Source organism: Papio anubis, chromosome 20 (genome assembly GCF_008728515.1).
Source record: "Papio anubis isolate 15944 chromosome 20, Panubis1.0, whole genome shotgun sequence".
Taxonomy (NCBI): Eukaryota; Metazoa; Chordata; class Mammalia; order Primates; family Cercopithecidae; genus Papio; species Papio anubis.
In genome coordinates, this window is record NC_044995.1 from 29,365,890 (window position 1) to 29,389,292 (window position 23,403).

A 23,403-nucleotide genomic window follows, 5' to 3' on the forward strand; every position below is an offset into this window, starting at 1 on the left:
AATCATCAGTTCAACAGCAATAGTATATAAAAATATTGAAACAACTGTTAAAAGCTAGTGGAGCCTCAGTTTCGAAGGCTCAATTAAGAGACCTAATGCAAACTGTTGTTTTCCATAGCCCGTGGTTCCCAGAAGAAGGCACACTAGACCTAGAGCTCTGGGAACAAGTGAGAAGAAATCTTAGACATTATGCACACAGGCAACAAATCCGACTAACATCTTTAATGTTCTTTAATGTTATGGTCCTTAGTTAGGACTGCTTTTGCCCTGCTCTATACAGAAGAGCCTAAAAAGGGAAGGGAGGAAGAAACATCATCTACCTTACTGCTGCCTCCTCCTCCTCCTCCTCCTCCTCCCCCCCCTCAGCCCCACCATTATCGAGTAAAGGTGCCACAGAGGAGACAGAGATTTTCCCTGAGCCCTCTCCCAATAAATTGGGGAAAAGACAAGGGATACATTATAGTTATGGGACCCTGTCTTAGGTAAGTGGCATTAGAAGGGGAGCTCTTGGTCTGCCCGATAAGGGAAGATCAACAAGGCAGTCAGGTACATGAACCCATTACTTTCAAGACTTATAAAGAAATAAGAAAAAGCATTAGAGAAAATGAAGTCACTAGCCCATTTAGGAGAGGATTACTTGAGGGCATAGCAGAAAAATACCCTATGACCCCATGGGACTGGTCAATACTAGCTGAAACAACTTTAGAAGCCAGTCAATACCTCCTCTGGAGGGCAGAATATGATGAGTTATGTGAACAGCAAGTTAACCAGAATCAGTTGGTCAGGCAAAACATAACAGCTGCTATGCTCCAGGGGAGGGGTCCCTATGTTAATGTATAACAACAATTAAATTTTTCCCCCAAGCTTATGTGCATATGTCTTTGTGCACTCACAGGGCCTGGGAATGAATTCCCAAAGGTAGAATTCAACAGGGATCTTTTGTAAATGCACGACAAGGGCCCCAGGAGCCATTTGTCAAATTTATCAGTTATTTAACCCAGATAACAGTGGGATGTACCCATTCCATCCTTAACAGTATGCTTAAAAAAAACAGAAATGGGGAATATGAGTAGGAACCCTATAACGTTACTAGCATGAGCCTTATTTACCCTTAATTTCTTAAATTTAGATAATAAATTTCAATCAGACATAGAAAAGCACTTTGCAAAAACCTCTCAAAATATAACACCTTAAGTGTTATGGAAAGATGTAAATAGTTGTTGGGAACAGACCCCCAAATCTGGCCATAAACTGGCCCCAAAACTGGCTAAACAAAATCTCTGCAGCACTGTGACATGCTCGTGATGGCTATGACACCCATGCTGAAGGTTGTGAGTTTACTGGAATGAGGGCAGGGAACACCTGGCCCACCCAGGGTGGGAAAACCGCTTAAAGGCATTCCTGAACCACAAACAATAGCATGAGCAATCCGTGCCTTAAGGACCTGTTTCTGCTGCAGATTACTAGCCAGAGCCCATCCCTTTGTTTCTCACAAGCAATACTTTTAGTAAATCTATAATCTATAGAAACAATGCTTATCACTGGCTTGCTGTCAATAAATATGTGGGTAAATCTCTGTTCGGGGCTCTGAGTTCTGAAGCCTGTGAGACCCCTGATTTCCCACTCCACATGCTATATTTCTGTGTGTGTGTCTTTAATTCCTCTAGCACCACTAGATTAGGGTCTCCATGACTGAGCTGGTCTCGGCAAATAGTAATGTATAGTGTGGTCCAAATTATTTGTTAACATGGGGAAGAGGATATGCTTGTGTTCACGTCCCCTCAAGTCCTCTTTGGATTCCAGCGTGACACACCAAACCTTACCACAGCATGGCCAGGACCCAACCCAGTACCAAAAATGAAGGAAATGATCCTGCAGAACCTGCAACCCCGGAAAATGCCACTTCCTTGGACATCACAGGCCACTGACATTACCTGGGAGATGCTGAAGAAGACAACTCAGAAGGCTAAGTGAATTCTGCTGCAGAAAAAGAAACCATTCACTCAGATAATGTGTTCCTTTCTATGCTTTCTGTTGTACATTGCAACTCTTGTAGGGTATTGATTCTTCTTATTCTCTCACTTTGCCTGAAACCTGTACCTGCTATATTCTATTGGGCCCATCTTCTAGATCCACCTTTCTTCCACACTGTTACTTGGGCAGAGATCCCCTTTCTAGCCTCTAAAAATGTGACTGAGTGACTGGGAGGGATTGACATAGCTCTGGTGGGGTCCCTCAGTAATGGCATACATTGGACTGAGGTGGCAAGTACCACTACATACCACTCCTTGATTGCAAAAGAATAATATTGATTATACTCATGTTTGTTTTATATTATTTACTGGTTCTAGGATGCAAAGCTGGGACACAAGCTGTAACCACTATGCCAGTCAAACCTGTCACTGCTCACATCTGTATGCTTCAATAATCAAAACTTGATGCAAAAAAAAGGGGGGAGAAGTGGGGGGATCGGTCAGAGTGGTGAAAAATCTATAGGGAAATGCAAACCTCCTGAAAGTTTGGAAGGTCCTGCAGAGCCCTGGGGCAGAATAGCTGAAGGCAAACTGTTCTATAACCTTGAGTCAGGGGGTGAGGAGTAAATACAAGGGAATATGGGGAAATTTATCTTAAACAGGCTTGTTCATTTATGTTGACCAGGAACTGACCTTTGATCATTTGCACACATGACATTCCTTGAAAGGGGAACAATAAATGTTAATTACCTGCAGGTTGTATTGGCTTCAGGTTTTCAGCATTGTGCCTGCACTGAATAAAAGAAAGCAGCTCCAGCTTCTTGGTGCTGCACTCTGTCCAATACAGCCAGGCAGTCCCTTAGCTGCTCTTACACTGCATACCTGTGTCTGAGTACTCATTTCATCCATCAACCAGGGTCTGTGGGACAGACCCAGCAATAAAGCCCTCACATACCCTCAATAAAGACCCTTACATGGTCCAGCACACAGGTGACATTGTGATACTGGTATTCACAACCAGTCAACCATAAATATGTCATCCTTTTAGATAAACACAGTCTTATTCTGAAGTTCTGAATCTCATCCCTGGAGGCAGTAGAAAGTTGCAAAATTGACTCTCATATGTGGATCTGGTCCACAGCTGGTGACTCAGATCAAGATTCAGCACACCTGTGAAACAATGGAGTTTACTGAGAGACACAGTCTGAAGGAGAGAATGAGGCTCTTATTCATGAATTCATCCACATTGAGATTGTGGTTTGTGTACTTAGACCCAATCTCCAAATGGTCTTGACTCTCATATCTAGAATGGGAATATGTGAAAAATTATTCATGTTATCCCTGAGCCTTTTTGCATATGTGATTGTGACACACGTCTCTGTTCATAACCTGAGTGATTTGACTCTCCTGCCTGGGCCCAGCACACAGATGGGATTGGGACATATTGTTAGAACCAGTATGTAGATGATGTGACTCTATACTTATGCCTTGGTACTGCCAAAGAGGGCATTGTGACATATCACTTGTCCCTGCACCCAGGTAATGTGCTTGTCCTTTCTGTGCCCTGCCCACATTGGCTACTGTAACATATTGCTGGGTCTAACACCCAGGAGATATGAATCTCCTACCCAGACCCCAGCTACAGGAGGCATTTTGCCATATTCCTGGACCCATCTATTTGATGTTACTCTCTACTTTTACACGGGCTTTTCCCTAGGAGACATTGTAACATATCGGGGCCAAGCACCTATGTAATGTTTCTCTTTTCTCCTATCTGGGCCCAGACCACAGAAGCCAGAGTGACTAATCCCTAGTGACATTTCACAGGTGATGTAATTTTTCTGTCTCATACCTGTCCACAGAGGGCATAGTGAATGTCCTTGGCCCACTAAACTAGATTATATGACTTTTTATTTTTGTCTCAGACCTGTCAACAGTGAGGATTATGACAGATCACTCATCTATGCATTTACATAATATTTTTCCCATGCCTGGGCATTGCCCACTGGGGTGATTGTGACATATAACTAGGTGAAGGCCCTAGGTTATGACTTTTCTCTTCTACATGAGCCTCGCCCACATAGGGTGTTTTGACATATCTCTGAAGTTCTAATTTAGGTAGACTGCTGCATGGGCTCTTCGTTTTTCAGGAAGTATGGTCCCATATTTTTTTGACCTAGCAATAAGGTGATGTTACTCTCTTCTAGTGCTTGGGCTCTGTCCAAAAAGGGCATATTTCAAGTCTCACACGGTGTTGGGCCCAGCCACATTTCAATATACAAATTGTATATTGTGTATATTAAAAACTGTGTATGGCTGGGTCCAACACCTAGGTGATCTAACTCTCCCACATGAGCCATTCTAATAGGGGAATTATGACATATTTTGTTTATCACCTAAGTGATGTAACTCTCTTTTTCTAGCTGAGCCCTGTATAAAGGCAGGATTGTGACCTATCACTGGACCCAGCATCTGGTTGTATCACTCTCTTTTTTCTTTTTTCTTTTCTTTCTTTCTTTCTTTCTTTTTTTTTTTTTTTTTTTGAGATGTCTCACTTTGTATCCCAGGCTGGAGTGCAGTGGTGTGATCATGGCTCACTGCAACCTCCATCTCCCAGGTTCAAGTGATTCTCCTGCCTCAGCCTCCCGAGTAGCTGGGATTGCAGGTGTGTGCTACCACACCCAGCTAAGTTTTGTATTTTTAGTAGAGATGGGGTTTTGCCATGTTTGCCAGGCTGGTCTCCAACTCCTGACCTCAAGTGGTTTGCCAGCCTCAGCCTCCCAAAGTGCTGAGATTATAGGTGTGAGCCACTGTGCCAGCCCTTATCACTCTCCTCTTTCAAATTGGCCCTGTGTGTTTTAGGTATTAAGACATATTGCTGGGTAAGGCCGGGCGCGGTGGCTCAAGCCTGTAATCCCAGCACTTTGGGAGGCCGAGATGGGCGGATCACGAGGTCAGGAGATCGAGACCATCCTGGCGAACACAGTGAAACCCCGTCTCTACTAAGAAATACAAAAAATAGCCGGGCGAGATGGCGGGCGCCTGTAGTCCCAGCTACTCGGGAGGCTGAGGCCGGAGAATGGCGTGAACCCGGGAGGCGGAGCTTGCAGTGAGCTGAGATCTGGCCACTGCACTCCAGCGTGGAATACAGGGGGACCCCCGTCCCAAAAAAAAAAAAAAAAAAAAAAAAGACATATTGCTGGGTCAAATCAAGTAGGTGAGAGGCTCCAGCCTGGGCCCTGCCCACAAGAGGCCTTGTGACATATCTCTGCATCCATTATTTTGAGGTGTGACTTTCCTCTTGCATCTGCATCATGCCCACACAGAAGATTGTGATAGACCCCTGGCTTCAGCAACAAGGTGGTGTTTTTCTTGTACCCAGGTCTTAACTGCGGAAAACATTGTGACATATAGCTGGGCCCATTACCCAAGTAATGTGTCTTTGCTGTTTGTGCCCAGCTTTCTGGAGAAAATTGTAACATAACCCTGGCCAGGCAACCAGGTGATATGACTCTGTGCCCTGGAAAAATTGTGACATATTTCTGACCCAGCACCCAGGTGATGTTAGTCTTTTGCTTTCTTTCTACTCACAGTTTGGGTTGTGACATATACCTTACCCAAGCTCACAGTTGTGATAATGACACTAATACCATGAATCAGCCAAAAGGAGAGATGCTGGCACTTGTAACTAAGAGAAATGGGTATATTCCTGGGTCTTCTCTAGATAATAACGTCATAAAGGATTACTTTTCTTTCACATTTGTATAAAGACTTTGGATGGTATAGAGAGTGTCATCACAGGACCAAGCACACAGGTTAGACTGTGTTTCCATATGCACAACCTACCAAATGTTAGCACTGTTACCCTGACACATGGACAGTGCCCACTGGAGAGATACTGATTTCACAGGTGAGTGCAGTCCACAGTAAAAATTCTGACTGTCATATGTGTTCATGACCCCAGAGTCAACATAGTGACTCTTCTTCTTTTCTTTTCTTTCTTTCTTTCTTGCACTGTTGCCCAGGCTGGAGTGCAATGGCACAGTCTCAGCCCACTGCAACCTATACCTGCTGGGTTCAATCGATTCTCCTTCTTCAGTCTCCAGAGTAGGTGGGATTATAGGTGTACGCCACTAGGCCTGGCTAATTTTTTTCTTTTTTATGTAGTTTTAGTAGAGATGGGGTTTCACCATGTTGGTCAGACTGGTCTTGAAGTGTTGACCTCAGGTGATCCACCCACTTTGGCCTCCCAAAGTGCTGGGATTAGGGACAGTTGTTTAAAGACATTTTGTTTCTGACTAGCAGTCTCACCCATTATCTCTTTATTCTGGAATTTCTAAAACAAAAGAATATATGTAGCCAATCAATAGCTTATGCATTTAAATATGAATTCTTGGTAAACAACTTACGGATTGCCTTCTCACTTTTTTGAAAAGACTCACTTTCAATGGCTGTTAATTGAAACATATATTCAGGGCAACTTAAACCTGTCCTCCTGGTGGCCATCCTCAATATCTGACCTTGAGTAAATATATTTCAGATTACATTTTAACCTTTTGATTATCTTAAGTTGACTCAGGGATGGCCTGGAACATTCTCCTGGTTGTAAATACTCTGACTATAAGCTACCTGCTCAGCAGAGGAAACTAATCAACAGCATGACCTAGAAAGTTCAAAGACACATGTGGTGAGAAGCTCATTGGGGCCTGGCTCCTAATTGCAAGGACAGTTGCACAGGTGTGTCTGAATGCTTGGAGAGCCTGGTCTTTCCTCACCCAATGTCTCTCACCAGCTGTATCAACCACATCTTGGCCTTTTGTCATTCTGTTATCTGGGGTGAAAACTCATCTTCAGGACTGTCTACAACAAAACAGAAACATCAGGTTACCAAAACCTCAGGATCAGGGATTACAGATTGGGTTAAGAGTGTGCGCTTTCTTAAGGATGATAAGCATGGAAAATCAGCAATAACTTCAGAATGATACAAGAAAAAAATGCCTCTAATGAGTACTTATACAGTAATTCAACTTGATTTGTTCTGTACGTGGTAGGGAAAATGGGATAAAATATCGTAAGTTCAAGCATTTTTGCTGCTCAGTCAGAATGAAACCCTGCAGCAGGCATGGGCATGTTTCATGAGGGAAATAGAAGAAAAAGAGTTGGACATACAAGATGATCCTTTATGACAAGCCCCCCTGCCACTTGGTTCAGCAGGCATTTTTAGGTGAAGTGGAACCTCTTTCTGTCAGGTCTGAAGGTTCAGATGTGTCGGTCCTTTCTGCCCCTAGTCCACCTGAAAGTTCTATTGAGAACACTTTGTCCCTCCACCTTACCCTTCTAGTCCCTCTCTACACCCACCACACCCTGAAGAATGGAGCCCAGTGGGTACTACTCATAATGGAGCTGCCTATCAACCTCCAAAGGGAAATCTCTGTCCACTTAGGTTGCAAATGGGGAAGAAGGCACTGTGAGAGGACATGGACCCTTTTCTCTGTCTGGTTTGGCTCTATAATAGACAAGTTTGATCATTTCTCTGAAGATCAAGAAAAATTCATAGATGAGTTTGAAAAGTTAACTCTGGCCTATACTTTATCTTGGCAGGATCTGTATGTTTTGTTGTCTCTGTTGTACAGTGGAAGAGAAACAATGCATTTTGCGGAAGCTAGGATCCATGCAGATGCATTATTGGCTTGCAGCCTGAACCATAATATATATCAGACTGGAGGTATAGCAGTTCCAGATCAAGATCTAGAGTGGAATATCAAAGGGCAGAGAGGACTTGGGAGAAGAGATCATATGGTCACTTGTTTGTTGGAAGAGATGAAGAAATGTAAGAAAAATCCTGTTAACAATGAAAAGGTTAAGGAAGTTTCTCAGGGCAAAGATGAGAATCCAGCTTTGTTTCAATAGCGTTTAGTTGAGTCGATCAGGAAATATACTAACACTGATCCTGCCTCAAGGTAAAGATAAATCCTTCTGGGAGTCCATTTTATAACCCAGTCTACCCCTGATATCCACAGAAAAGTAGTAAAAGCAGCTATGGGTCCCAAAACTTCTAAGGAACAGCTTTGGATATGGCATTTTTAGTTTTTAATAACAGGGACAAAGTGGAGGAAGGAGAAAGAGGAAGAAGGACCTCCACAAGGTGCAGCTGTTGGTTGCAACCTTAAGCTAACCTCCCATGTGGGGTTGCCCTCCTAGGTCTTGGCTTGAACAAGGGAAGCTGAAACGTGAAAAGCCCAAAGCTGGGCATCTGAGTCATTGTGCTTTGGGCATAAATCAGTGTGCACACTGTAAGAAAACAGACTATTGGAAGAGGGATAATCCAGTGTTCTTTTTTTTTTTTTTTCTTTTTTTTTTTTTTTAGAGACGGAGTCTCGCTCTGTCGCCCAGGCTGGAGTGCAGTGGTGCGACCTTGGCTCACTGCAAGCTCTGCCTCCCGGGCTTACGCCATTCTCCTGCCTCAGCCTCCCGAGTAGCTGGGACTACAGGCACCCGCCACCACGCCCAGCTAATTTTTTGTATTTTTAGTGGAGACGGGGTTTCACTGTGTTAGCCAGGATGGTCTCGATCTCCTGATCTTGTGATCCACCCGCCTCGGCCTCCCAAAGTGCTGGGATTACAGGCGTGAGCCACCGCGCCCAGCCCTAATCCAGTGTTCTGAAGAGAGCTGTTGGCACCCAAACTAATGATGAGTGAAACAGCCAGGCAAGTGCCCAAGAATGACGGGGCCTGAGACCTTCTGCCACAGCTTCCATCAGACAACTAGCTATATATCTGGAGAAGACTCGGTAACCTTTGCCATGGCAGGCAAGAATATTAACTTTCGCCAGGCACAGTGACTCACGCCTGTAATCCTAGCACTTTGGGAGGCCAAGGTGGGAGGATCACTTGAGGTCAGGAGTTCAAGAGTAGCCTGGCCAACATGGTGAAACCCCATCTCTACTAAAAATAAAAAATAGTAATAAAAAAAAGTCCGGAAATTACTTGAATCTGAGAGGCAGAGGTTGCAGTAAGCTGAGATTGTGCCGCTGCACTCCAGCCTGGGCAACAGAGCGAGACTCTGTCTAAAAAAAAAAAAAAAACTTTCTTCTGGACAGCTTACTCTGTTTTGACCCATTATAATGAGTCTCTGTTGCCCCAAAACTGTATGGCCACAGGGGTAGAATGACAAGCTCATAGATGCCATTTTACCTATTCTCTATGCTGTTTTTCAGAGACCTTGGTTTTCTTACACAACTTTCTTATCATGCCTGGATGACTACAGGCAGTTGCACCAACTTCTTTTTTGTAGATGAATCCAATAAACTGGCTTTACAATAACACCTGGAAGTTTAAAGCACACCAAGGAGTCATAGAAGCTAAAGCACACCAGTGGATGACAATGGGAGGCTTATTGAAATAGCAGGCATTTTCCCAGACACTCCTGATAAACTGTTGACATGAGGTGCTAATCAATGAAAAATAGTTAAACATTTGCATGACTCTACCTATTTGGGAAGAGATTTCCTGTTTCAAATAATGTCTTGGCTTTTTATAGAAAAAGGATTACTTAAAGCAGTAAACCAGGTTACTCGAGCCTGTGAACCACGTGCCTGAAATAACCCAAATGACCAATGTTTATCTCCTCCTTTAGTAAGGCCTGTTCAGCATAGAAGAACATACCCTGGTGAAGATTGGCAAATAGACTATACTTAGATGCCCACATGTAAAGGGTTTAAATATTTATTAGTATTCATTGACACTTTTACTGTTTGGATTGAGGCTTTTCCTAACCAATCTGAAAAGGCAATTGAGATTCCCAAACTCCTACTAAAAGAAATAATTACGCCCCTGGGTGAGGTGGCTCATGCCTGTAATCCCTGCACTTTGGGAGGCAGAGTTGGGTGGATCACCTGAGGTCAGGAGTTGAAGACCAGCCTGGCTAACATGATGAAACCCCCATCTCTACTAAAAATACAAAAAATTAGCCAGGTGTGCTGGTGGGCATGTCTAATCCCAGCTACTTGGGAGGCTGAAGCAGGAGAATCGCTTGAACCTGAGAGGCAGAGGTTGCACTGAGCTTAGAGCATGTCACTTCACTCCAGCCTGGACGACAAGAGTGAAACTCCTTTGCCAGAAAGAAAGAAAAAGAGAGACAGAGAGAGAGAGAGAAAGAAAAGAAAAGAAAAGAAAAGAAATGAAATAATTCCTATATTTGGGCTGTTGAAGAGTTTACATAGAGATAATGGCCGATATATCTTTCACAGTGACAAATACACAAAACATATCTTGAGCCCTAGAAATTTAGTACTGCTTTCACTCAGTGTGAAGGCCACAGTCTTCAGTGAAAGTAAAAATTGCTAATCAAACTCAAAAAAGGACTCTTGCTATGCTATGCCAAGAAACATCAAAGACCTGGCTGTGTTTACTATCTGTAGCCTTACTACAGATTCCAGTGGCCTCTAAGGGAAATCTGCAGCTCAGCTCTTTTGAAATAATGTATGGAAGGCCTTTTTTAGCTACATACCTTCTAGTAGACACAGATACTTTCAAGCTATAGAATTATGTGACAAGTACAAAACACACTCTGAATATAGAAATCAAAGACTCCCTTCCCCGACTGAGGAATATAATCTTGTTACAACCCAGCCAGGAAATTGGGTCCTATTAAAAACTTGGAAAGAAGGACCCCCAGCAGATCAACTTTCCCCAAAGTGGAAGGGATCCTATCAAGTTCTCTATAGTACCCCAACTGCAGTTAAAATTCTGGGAATAAATAGCTGGGTCCACTTAACTCGAATTAAACCTGCCTTTTATGAAGTCCTACAGGCCAGCTGAACACAAGAGACTGATCCTGTTTATCCCCATGAGCCAGTGACCTCCAACTCTTGTTCAGAAGAAATGAAAGGGATGGGTAACATAAAGATATGGATTGGCATTCTACTCTTGGGTATTAGTTGGAATCATGCAGAGAGTAACTTATTTACTGAGTGGGCACAGACTTCATCCTCTCTACATAATCAAACAAACTGTTGGGTATGTAGATATTTTAACAGAGACCCAAAGGAAACCTGTGCTTTGATCAAAACCAAATGTTTTGTGTATGCTCCAGACTATTTACATAACATTACCCAGGTCATAAAAGTTTTAGGCACTCATATATCTCTGCCATTTACGTGCTGTCAACCATATACCAGTTTGGTTCCAACAACTGCCCACTTCTTGAAAGGCCTTCCTGTTTAGTTTACTTGGAATAATTTTACTAATTTTATTTTGCTGTTCTGGAATATATTGTGGTTGTACTCTTAGTGTAGGAATGCAAGACAAGCTCACTAAATGCTTTCTTAAATTGGACACTTAGTAGTCTTCCAGATATCACCTTTCTTTGGAACTCAAAGTTATGAACGACCTTCACCACACCAACACTGTCTGACTGAGTTTCTCTCTACCCTGAATGCAAGAGAGCCCGATGGTTAGGCAGGAATATTATCGCCCCTAATCAGCCTGAAAAAGTTACAGAAGACGAATCTTAATCTCTCTGCAACACTTAGGATTAAGGGTCCGCTTGTAAAAGAAGGGGAAAAATATGTCAGAATCATTTGAACCAGAGTGACTCCATTTTGAGAGAGAGCTAGGAAAATGACGCTGAGACTTGCTGGGCTGCATTCTCAGCAAACTAGGCATTCCTAGCCTCTAGATGTTTATGGTTAAAGAAACGAATTAATAATGTTGACTAAGCAGAACCAGATGGAGGAATGCCCAGATATTCCAACATCTGGGGAATAAAGGCATTCCTAATTTTGCTTTAAGAATAATATCGGCCGGGCGCGGTGGCTCAAGCCTGTAATCCCAGCACTTTGGGAGGCCGAGGCGGGTGGATCACGAGGTCAGGAGATCGAGACTATCCTGGCTAACATGGTGAAACCCCGTCTCCACTAAAAATACAAAAAACTAGCCGGGCGTGGTGGCGGGCGCCTGTAGTCTCAGCTACTTGGGAGGCTGAGCTGGGAGAATGGCGCGAACCCGGGAGGCGGAGCTTGCAGTGAGCCGAGATCACGCCACTGCACTCCAGCCTGGGAGCACAGCGAGACTCCATCTCAAAAAAAAAAAAAAAAAAGAATAATATCGAGTTGGCCAGGCGTGGTGGCTCACGCCTGTAATCCTAGCATTTTGGGAGGTCAAGGCGGGTGGATCTCCTGAGGTCAGAAGTTCGAAACCAGCCTGGTTAACGTGGTGAAACCCCTTCTCTACCAAAAAAACAAAAATTAGTCAGGTGTCATGGTATGCACCTGTAGTCCCAGCTACTCTGGAGGCTGAGGCAGAAGAATCGCTTGATCCCTGAAGGCGAAGGTTGCAGTGAGCCGAGATCGTCCCATTGCACTCCAGCCTGGGCAACAAGAGCGAAACTTTGTCTCAAAAAATAAAAATAAAAAAAAAATAAATTCACACATTCAATACATTGAAAAAAAGAGACAGCAAAGAAGAGACAGAATTTTTCCGTGCTCTGGAATGGGCCTGGTTAAGCTCAGGGAGGAAGCCCCGCCCGAAAAGGCTGAAGCTTAGGCTGTCAATCTTTCTTCATTCAGCTCAACGTCTGATGACATCTTCTGTCACTCGGGGCCTTAGAAGGCGGGGTCTTAAACGTTATCCAAACAGAGACGCTGTCCTGGGAACTGTCCAATCAGGCATACAGCTGGAGCGAACAGGGCGGCTTCCGGGATTTGGCGGGGCCTTTGTCTCTAACTGAAGCGGGAGCTTCAGGTCTTGTCCTCACTGCTTTGTGTCTTCTGGTTTTAGGGGCGCAGCCTCTGTGGCCCTGTGACCTGTCCCCTGGAAGCCTAGAAATGGTGAGAGTGCCGGGTCTGACATCCCGAGAGAGGGAACGGGGCTGGCTGGAACCGTTGGGAAGCGGCTGTGGCGGGACTCAGGCCTCCCCGCAATCAGCTTTACAATCTGCACCCCGAGTTCTCCTTCAGCTCGGCCTCAGCCCCCTTCAGCCATGAGATGGCGGCGGCGCTGACAGCCGGGCTCCGGGCGTCCTGTCTCTTCCCTGCGCAGTGACTGTGCCCTGGCCTGGAGCCCTCTCTGGGCAGCTCTGCACCAGTAGCCCCGCGTCTCTCTCAGATTGTGCAGGGACCACGGGAGAAAGGTCAGAGCAGAATCCTGACTCGGGGTGCGGCTTCATCAATGGGAAGAGCTTTGATCCGCGGGGTTTTCAGGCCATTTTTTTCCTATTAAAAATTTATGAGCGTCACTGCAAAAACATTAAATAATTTAATCGAAGTATGATTCAAAAATTTTAGAGCACCTTGCTGTGGTTTGTAATTTGTAATCCGTGGAAGGAAAGGCTTTTAAAAGTTTCATGATAAAGAAAACCAAATTCCATAATTGGCTAGGTACAGTTATGTAGATTTTGTTGTTGTTTTGTTGTTGTTGTTGTTTTGTTTTCTCTCTCTGTTGCCCAGGCCGAAGTGCAGTTGTGTGATCTCGGCTCACTGCAACCTCCGCCCCCCGGGTTCAAGAGATTTTTCTGCCTCAGCCTCCCTAGTAGTTGGGACTACAGGGGCCCGCCACCACATTTGGCAATTTTTTTTTTTTTTTTTAGCAGAGATGGGGGAGTTTCACCGTGTTGGTCAGGCTGGTCTCGAATTCCTAACCTCAGGTGATCCACCCACCTTGGCCTTCCAAAGTTTTGGGATTACAGGCATGAGCCACTGTGCCCGTCCTAGTTTCTTAATTTTTACAATCAAGGTGGAAATATCCTGGTTGTGTAATAAGAGCTTAATTGGCAGTTTATAGTTGGTTAAGCCTGGATTTCGTTTCTGCCAATGTAGTAATTTATCAAAAAATGCTCTTCAGTTTAGATTTTTTTTTTTTGAAGTAGAAATCCAGGAAATAGAGCCACCTAAATCTAATTTCCTGCCAATTAATGATTTTCACACTCCACAGGGGACTGATTTTTCCCTGAATTTTTCACTAGTGTCCCAAGCAGGGCCTCAAGTCCACCCCTCATCCCCTATTCCTCCAGCCTGACTGGCTTGCAGTAAGATACTAAATTTCCAGTTTCGTGACATTGCCAAATGCCAGTTTCTCCTCCCTAAATAACTTTATCAACTATTTGTCCTTTAGTGTACATATTGATACCTATTTTAATGAATAATTTTTTTTTTTTTTTAATATTTGAGACAGAGCCTTACTCTGTTACCCAGGCTGGAGTGCAGTGGCATGATCTAGGCTCACTGCAGCCTCCGCCTCCTGGGCTCAAATGGTTCTCTTGTCTCAGTCTCCCAAGCAGCTGGAATTATAGATGCCTGGCACCATGCCTGGCTAATTTTTGTATTTTTAGTAGAGACGGGGTTTCATCATGCTGGCCAGGCTGGTCTCAAACTTCTGGCTTCAAGTGATCCACCCTCCTCAGCCTCCCAAAGAGCTGGGATTATCCATGTGAGCTACCGTGCCTGGTGAATTAATTATTTTTTGTCAAAGCATTTGATGGCACATTTAAAGATTTTTTTTTTTTTTTGGGTAAATATTTCCTATGAAAATAAAGCAAAGAATAATCTGACACTATTGTAAACTATCTCTGTGTATTTTTTTCTTTTATTTTCCCTAGTCACATGTATCTTATCAGAATGTTTTTGGGTCAAGATTTTTTTTTTGTGGAAAGTTTATAGGGTGATATGTCTTCAGTCACCCTTCAGTTTTTGTTTGGACCTGGGTTTGAGTAATTACAGGTGAACAATGGCACCACTGTGGCTCAGTCTCTGTTAGAGGTCTAGTGAATTATCAGCTACTGGCCATATTCTCTCATAGGACAACCTGAGGTATTGAGGTAGCTTCTCAAGTGTGTAGACATGCCTGGGGCTGAAGAGGCATTTTCATGCACTTTTGTTTTTTTAAAAAAACTTAATTCCTTGAGACACTAATATTGTCTTCACCCAACCCAACTTTCATTTCTTGGAGACACATTGCTGGTCAGCCAATAGATACAAGCATTGAGGAGAAAAATAATTTCTGCGTCCCGGATTCCTTTAGGGGTCAGAAAAATAGTGCAAGAAAAATAGTAAAAAATTTCTAGAAAAAAAATCAGCATTCCAAAAGACCAAAAAACCACCAAAAACCAAAAAACTGACTCCATTGTGGTGGTGTAAGAACTTGCCGTGTAAAATGCGCCTGAGGCATTCACTGGGGCATAGTTCAGAGTCTCCTGAGAGGGGTTATTGAGCACATAAGTGAGAAGGATGGGATGGGACAATAAACTAATCGAATGGCCTGACTTGACACACGGGTAAGACGTGCCTTGAAAGGATTTGTTCACTTATTTTGACCTAAGGTTTATGTATTTTTTTAAGGCAGAGTTTCCCTCTGTCACCCAGGCTGGAGCAAAGTGGTGCCATCTCTGCTCACTGCAACCTCCAAATCCCCACTTCGGGTGATTCTCATGCTTCAGTCTCCCAAGTAGCTGAGATTACAGGTGTGGACCACCATATCCAGCTAGTTTTTCTATTTTTAGTAGAGATGGAGTTTCACCACGCTAGCCAGGCTGGTGTCAAACTTCTGGCCTCAAGTGACTCACCTTCCCTGGCCTCCTGAAGTGCTGTGATTACAGGCATGAGCCACTGTGCTCAGCTGACCTCAGTTTTTTAACTGTATATTGCATTTTATTAATAGAGCTGGAAAGGTAAGAAAATATTTACAAAGGGCATAAAAGGTGAGTTTCAAAAAATTTAATAATTTATTTGTTGAAAACTGTTACTTTATCTTTCTCAGTTTAGAAATTTTCTCAAGCATGCGTTTTTATGGCTGAGTGATTTAATACAGAATTCCATCTCACTTTTAGAATGGTAGCTCAAGGAAAAAAAGAAAAATCTCTCTTCAGTTTCGCTGTAGACAATGAATACATTTCCCAAAAAAATGTGGTAGATAATTGGTGAGTTATGTGTATTACTGAAAACTTCAGTTCCTTTTCTTAGCAGGGTAGAATTTTGACAGTGAATATCTTTGTTGTACATCCTTTTTTTGTTTACTACATGATTTTTAATACAAATAATAATACATTTACTGCCTGAAAGGAATACATACTTTTGCTTTTCTTACTGAGGTATAAAATGTAAGCACCTTAAAATGTTCTTTGGTTATATGAACACTGTGCTTGAGTAATTTTGCTGAGTTTTTCTAACAGTTTTAGTTTCAAAAACGAAATTAATAACTCGAACATGGAAATTAAAGCTTAAGCTGCAGGAGGGTGCCCCTTGTAGGTCATAGGTCTGGTTGCCATGAAGAACAAAGGAAAGTAGGGGAGTTTTATTACCTCTAAAGCAGCTTGTCTTTCTTACTGTGTCCTGCCTCCGTTGGCTGGAGTTGGACGGCACCATCCGATTGGCTAAACCCAGTTGGCTAACTTGAAAAGTGCAGGAATGCGGTTATATCGGGAAGGCAGGAAGATCAGTTTCAGCGGAAGTAGCCGTTGCGATGGGAGGAGTAATTCACAGAGTGTGTAGCAGATGTGGGATGTGAACTGCATAGATAAGAACTGGGGAAAAGGTTGTTTACCAGGGAAGGGGGAACGCAGAGAGTAAAGAAGTCGTCTCGTCTTGAAAGCAAGGAAAAAAAGGGCAAAGAAACTTAAGTAAGCTAAACTTTTGAAGAAGAATTTCTTACAGTATTCAACATCTATGCATTCATTACACGATTAAGAAAATGCTCGTTTAAACAGGATGGCATTTATTACCCAGGAAGTTATGAAAAAACTATCAGGAGATACCTGCTTATTAGGGTGCTAAAGAAAGACTACTTAAAATCACTATTAAAAATTGTAGAACATGGAAGATAGCTGTATCTTGGACTTTCCATAAAAATGATATTTTCTTATGGTTAAATTCAGACTGCAATTTACTTTCGTGGGGGCAATATCTCAGTAGTGATGCTGTGTCCTGGGTGCATCAGCACACTATAGAAACTTGTCCTGGTGCAGTTGATGTTAATAACTCACTTAATAAGCTCTCACAGATTTTTTCTATATGGAGTTATTTTTCTCTTCATCATTAAGTATCTTTATGCAGCCGATGTGCATAAACCATCACATTTAATTGGCAGCTGCCAGTTTTTTTAGGTAGTCTTTGCATTATCTTTTGTTGGTAAATGAAAGCTCTCATCTTTGTTTACAGACCAGAAAAACTGAAAAAAACCAGACTCTTCCACTTATTGGATATTTGACAAAATAGTCTTTTGGGGCCAAAACATTTGCATTACTAGTGAGCTTGATAGGGATTCAGTAACTCAGACTTTATTTCAGATCTCCTGAAAAAATAATCTGCATTAACGAGATGTCCAGTTTATTGTACACATTTAAATTTGAATGGTACCTTCTAACTCAACATGTTTATTTTGTCTGAAAAATATAAACAGCTATGTCTTTTTCATCTGAAAAATATACACAACTCATTCTGTATTATGTAAATACAGCACTCAAAAATGTACATGTTAGTACATTTTTACACTTTATCATTCAGACAAGTATCATATATACACTGATGTGGATATTATGCCACTCTCTTCTCTCAGAGTTAGAGAATACATTAGAAAACGTTTGTGTTTTGACAATTATTTTATTGGATAATTTCAGTCCTTCTTATAAGTTAGAATCAGTTCTGTTCACTTTCTGATTTTACCTTGAGTCAAATGAAAAATTCTGTCCATAGCCACTTTGTAAATATTTGTGTTTGTGTGTGTTTTCCAGGGACTGTTGACATTTAGGGATGTGGCCATAGAATTCTCTCTGGAGGAGTGGCAGTGCCTGGACACTGCACAGAAGAATTTATATAGGAATGTGATGTTAGAGAACTACAGAAACCTGGCTTTCCTGGGTGAGGATAACTTTAATACAAAATTTTTAATATAAACTAAAGTTTTTATTTTTCTTTCGTAGTGTTTTCTGGTAATTTATGCTTTCATATTTCTGTTTTCAAGAAAATCCTGGGGATTTGTCTGTTTAGAAAAAATTTCTTCAAGATGTTTCATCTTAACCTGAACTTTCCTCATTCCTGTGCTGATCTGTGTCCTTCACTTTAGATTAGTGGTAATTTCAGAAGCTTAGTGGCATAAAATATTGTTATTCACAGCTTAAAATCTAAGCGCCATTACCAATTTTTGATTCAGTAGTATCAGGCAGTGAAATTAAGAACCTGCACAATTAAAATATTCTCTAAATATTTAAAAATTTCTGTTATAAATTAGTATATGATATAAATTTATTAGAATATTCTATTATATCCCTTTTACTTTGCACATTACTTGGTAATTGGAGAATATGAGCAAGATTCATGTTAATTATTTTTAATAAAACAGGTGTTGCTGTCTCTAAGCCAGACCTCATCATCTGTCTGGAGAAAGACAAAGAGCCCTGGAATATGAAGCGACATGAGATGGTGGATGAACCCCCAGGTAGGTGAGAGTAAATACAACAGATGACATGGATGAGAGGTCTAACGTCAAGAAGAAAGCCAGTCTTTAAAGTGATTTGGAAAGCTGCGTTCCAAAGGAAATAAGTTTCTGGGAAGCCTGAAATTTTAAAAAAATTATACTCTCACATAGGGGCATCTTCTGCTTATGCTTATAAAATCTCAAAGAATTCTACTTTCCCTTCAGTGATCTTCCTTAACGTTTACAGTGACAGCCAAAGTACTGTTCATGGCATATAAAAGAACGTGCAATCTGACTTTTTCTTGTTTTTGTGGACAGATAGATATCTGCGTAATTTTGAGACACTCTATGTTAATTTTTTTTTTTTTTTTAAATGGAGTTTTGCTTTTGTGGCCCAAGCTGGAGTGCAATGGCATGATCTCGGCGCAGTGCAACCTCTGCTTCCCGGGTTCAAGTGATTCTCCTGCCTCAGGCTCCTGAGTAGCTGGGGTTGCAGGTGCATGCCACCACACCTGGCTAATTTTTCGTATTTCTAGTAGAGACGGAGTTTCATCATGTTGGCCAGGCTGGTCTCAAACTCCTGACCTCAGGTGATCCACTCACCTCAGCCTCCCAAAATGCTGGGATTACAGGCGGGAGCCACCGTGCCTGGCCTAAACTATTTTTTAAATTCTGTTTTTGCATGAGAGTAGTGGTTTCTGTTTCATTGGGTTTTTTGTTTGTTTGTTTGTTTTTCTGCTCATTTCATCCTGTTTTTTTCTTTCTTTTTTTTTTTTTTTTTTTTTTTTATTTAATATGACCAATTTTACTTCCTGCAGAAAGGGTACACTCGCCAGCAGTTTTGCCACGAGAGTACACTGAACAAAGGAGACAGGGTCATTTATAACCTGACATGTTCACTTTACTGCTGTGTCCAGTTTCCATTGGCTGCAATGGGCATCCTGTTTTCATTACTATAGTCTTGAAATATAGTTTGGGCTGGGGGTGGTGGCTCACACCTGTAATCCCAGCATTTTGGGAGGCCAAGGCAGGTGAATCACGAGGTCACGAATTTGAGACCAGCCTGGCCAACATGGTGAAAGCTCATCTATACTAAAAATAAAAAAAATTAGCTGGGCGCCTGGTGGGCGCCTGTAATCCCAGCTACTCTGGAGGCAGAGGCAGGAGAATCGCTTGAACCTGGGAGGCGGAGGTTGCAGTGAGCTGAGATCGTGCCACTGCACTCTAGCCTGGGTGACAGAGCAAGACTCTCTCTCTCTATATATATATGTATAGTTTAAAATTATAAAGTATAATGTCCTTTGCTTTGTTATTTTTCCTCAAGATTGCTTTGGCTATTCAAAATTTATTGTAGTTTCATGTACATTTTAGGATTGTATTTTTCATTACTGTTAAAAAATAACTGGAATTTTGATACAGAGTTTATTGAATCTAGAGATCACCTTAGATAATATGGCAGTTTCACAATCCTTATTCTTTCAATAGAAATAAAATAGTTTTAAATTTATTTGTGTCCTCTCTAATTTTTTTTATTGATACATCTTTCACTTAAAAGACTTATGAGCTCCTTGGTTATATTTGCTCTAAAATTGATTATTTTATTGCTATTGTAAATAAGAATGTTTTTCCTCTATTTTATCAGAGATGGTTTTAAGTGTATGGAATGATAACATAATTGTATGTTAATTTCATATTTTGCTAATCAACTGAGTGTATTCATTAGTTTAAACAAGTTTTAATGTACTTTTCTTATATATAAGATTACATAATTACAAACAGCAACGTTTTATTTACTGGTTTTCAATTTCAGTGATTAAATTTTCCTTTTGACTATTTCTTCTTTCACATACTTTCAGTGCTATGTTAAAATAGAAGCACTGACAGCAAGAAACAATAGTTTTGCATTGGTGTCTGTAAATTTGAAGGAGCAAACACCTCTTCAGGATTTTATAAACTGGTCTCAGAAACTAAAAATCTGTTTTTGTTGTACCCCCAGGGTGATAGAATGCCCTCTGGGCTTGTAGTGAAGAGGGATTGTAGCTTGGTTTTAAGTCTGCTGGGTTTGCACAAGAGTTCACTTTTAGTTGTCTGCTTAAATTGGGTTTGGATAGTTGTAATTCTCATTTAAATTTTAGACAGAGTGAATATCCTTCAGGACTTTGCTCTGCTGGGCAGACCCAAGGGCAGGTTTCTGCAGTCAGGTCTGTATATGGTGTTTTTTATATCAGGATGTGGATGAGCATGGCTTTCACCCAGTACAGGAGAGGATTTTCCCAGGTCACTTTGGATTTCTACATAGGCAGAACTGGCCATGAACTGTGGCTAGGGAAGCTGGAACTGGAGGCATGAAACTGCTTCAGGGACCACAGTGAAGGCCAAGGTCTGAGGCCTGCCATCATGGCTATAAATGGAGGTTTTCCTCCAGGCCTCTGGGAGGGCAGCCCCCCCGCCCTGCTCCCCACTGCTGGCCCCCAAGACTGTGGCTGTGAAGAGTTTGGGCTGGTTACAGAATTAAGTTTAAAATTCTCAGTGGAACCAAGTTAGGTGGAGCACTTTCTTGTCTGTAGCCAAAAACAGTAGTTTGCATGTAGTTTGCAGCCGGAATGGGGGCCTGCCTTCTAAACAGAATTACCTTGAATCTTGGGCTTTAGCAGAGTTTCACAACCCCTTTCCTGGATCTGAGAGCTCTCTTAAAGGCACTTTTTCTTTTAGATGAGGTCTTGCTACATAATCCAGGCAAATCTTAATATTTTGACCTCAAGCAATTCTTCAACTGTAATGTACCATATAGTTTTCATTACAGGTGTGAACCATGATGCCTCGTTCTCTCATAAAAGCATTTTTGTGAGGAATGGGTGACACATTTTCTTGCTGTCAGGGGATAAGCAAATAGGTCACCTTTTATTTTTTTCTTATTAATGTCACTCTCCATATAAATTTTTACATTCTGTTTTCTACTTCAAATGTATCTGTAATTTTACATTCTGACATGTAGGGCAATATACTAGAATTTACATGTTGTTCCTGAATTAAATTAGATAATGAATATGCAGGCAGGCAAAAAGGAATTATAGAATTTTCAACCACTTTTGTCAGCCTATATCTAAATAATAACATAATTTATTCCCCAAATATTTGTTTTATATATGAGGCTCTGACCATATTCTGCTAAATATATATATAATTTAGCAACGTAAGGCTATTCTTTGCTTCTAAACTTGGATTACAGTAGTTTTATTTTGTGTAAAAATAGCATATGTTTAAAACATAAAAATGGACACTAGTTTCTTTTAAATGCTTAAATCTATTAGAAGTTTCTCATTACCATCTCCTATTTATGATTGTGCTGCATTTTCTCTGAAATTTTATTGCCATACAATACATGCCAGTAATTTTAAATGCCTGCCTTCCATGAATGCACAGTTACAGTCAAACACTGCAGTTATCTAGACAAATTATCTGTTAATGTACATAAATGTTGCCAACTAGATGTAATGAGTAAACATTTCTGTTATTGTGTTGCAGTTCTATATTAGTATTTTTTGTAATGTAGTGTAAGTTTCCTAACGTCAGTTTATTGTGCCTACTGCTTTTACTTATATATTATGTTCTGTATACTTTAATTTAATGCGGAGTTTAATTAAAAGATAAATGAGCCATGTCTATCACAATCAAATTATATATATGTGTGTGTGTTTATATCTACAAATATGACCCCAATTTTGGTTATACCTTATATATTCTTTCTTAGCTCTTTTTTTTTTTTTTTTTCCTTTGAGAGGAAGTTTTACTCTTGTTGCTAAGGCAGGAGTGTAATGCACGATCTCAACTCACCGTAATCTCTGCCTCCCGGGTTCAAGTGATTCTCCTGCCTCAGTCTCCTGAGTAGCTGGGATTACAGGCATGTGTCACCACACCCAGCCAATTTTGTATATATCTTTTTTAGTAGAGATGGTATTTCTCCATGTTGCTCAGTCTGGTCTCGAACTCCTGACCTCAGGCGAAATGCCCACTTTGACCTCTGAAAGTGCTGGAATTACAGGCATGAGCCACTTTGCCTGGCCTCTTAGCTCATTTTCAATGTTGGTTTTATCTTGTCTAAGGGAGTAGCCTTGGAAATAGCCTTATTTTCACCATGTGTTTAATGATGAATATGTATTTCCTTTGTGTGAGAATAATTCTTTTGTGATTTGAAGGTAATTTTTAAAAAAGATTTGTAATCCTGTATCGTTGCCAGTTTTTAAAAAAATTATTGTTTTAAAAACACATAACATATAATTTAGCTTCTTCAATCTATTTAAATGTACATGTCAGGGCCAGACATGGTGGTGGCTCACATCTGTAAAACCAGGAATCTGAGAGGCCGCGACAGGAGGATTGCTTGAGCCCAAAAGATTGAGACCAATCTGGATAAAATATGGAGACACTCTCTCTACAAATATTTTTTTCTAAGAAATAGCAAGGCATGGTGGTGTGCACCTGTGGTCCCAGCTACTTGAGAGTTTGAGGGTCAGGATTACTTGACCCTGGGAGCGTGAGGCTGCAGTGAACCATAACTGTCCCATTGTACTCAAACTTGGGTGACAGATTAAGACCCTGTCTTAAATATAAATATATATATATATATATATTTTTTTTTTCAGGCATGTCATGTATATTCACATTGTTATGCAAAAGACTTCTTGAAATTTTACATCTTGTAAAACTAAAACTCAATATCCATTAAATAACATTTACCCATTTTGTACTCTCTTTAGCCCTTGAGAAACACCCTTCCACTTTCTGTTTTTACAAGTGTGACTATCTTATATATTTCATGTAAGTGAAATCATAACATCTATCATTTCATTAATGGTTTATTTCAGTTGGCATAATATTCTCAGAGTGTATCTTTAAATGTGACAAGATTTTTTTTTCAAGGCTGAATAATATTCCATTGTATCAAATATGTCTTCAAGGTCCTATGTTAGATATTTTAGATATAGAAACATAAATGGAATCACTGGATTTAATAATTTATTATTTA

General features: G+C 41.2%; 1 protein-coding gene across 6 annotated transcripts in view; it reads left to right on the forward strand.

The window, feature by feature from the left end:
• Nucleotides 1–12,387: 12,387 nt before the first annotated feature.
• The window catches only part of LOC101003406 (zinc finger protein 726), a 125,082-nt gene continuing 114,066 nt past the window's right edge, over nt 12,388–23,403 (forward strand). For 4 of the 6 annotated variants that reach the window (XR_004180478.1, XR_004180479.1, XR_004180480.1 and 1 more), the window contains exons 1-2: nt 12,442–12,802; nt 17,695–17,821. Coding sequence is in view for 3 of the 6 variants with exons in the window: in XM_031660315.1 (XP_031516175.1) it covers nt 12,800–12,802; nt 17,695–17,821 (130 nt within the window). In the remaining 3 variants the exon portion in view is untranslated. Of the gene's footprint in view, nt 12,803–14,821; nt 16,585–17,694; nt 17,822–18,302; nt 18,399–23,403 lie in introns of those variants that run through there. The other 2 variants (XM_031660318.1, XM_031660316.1) reach the window with 2 other exon arrangements.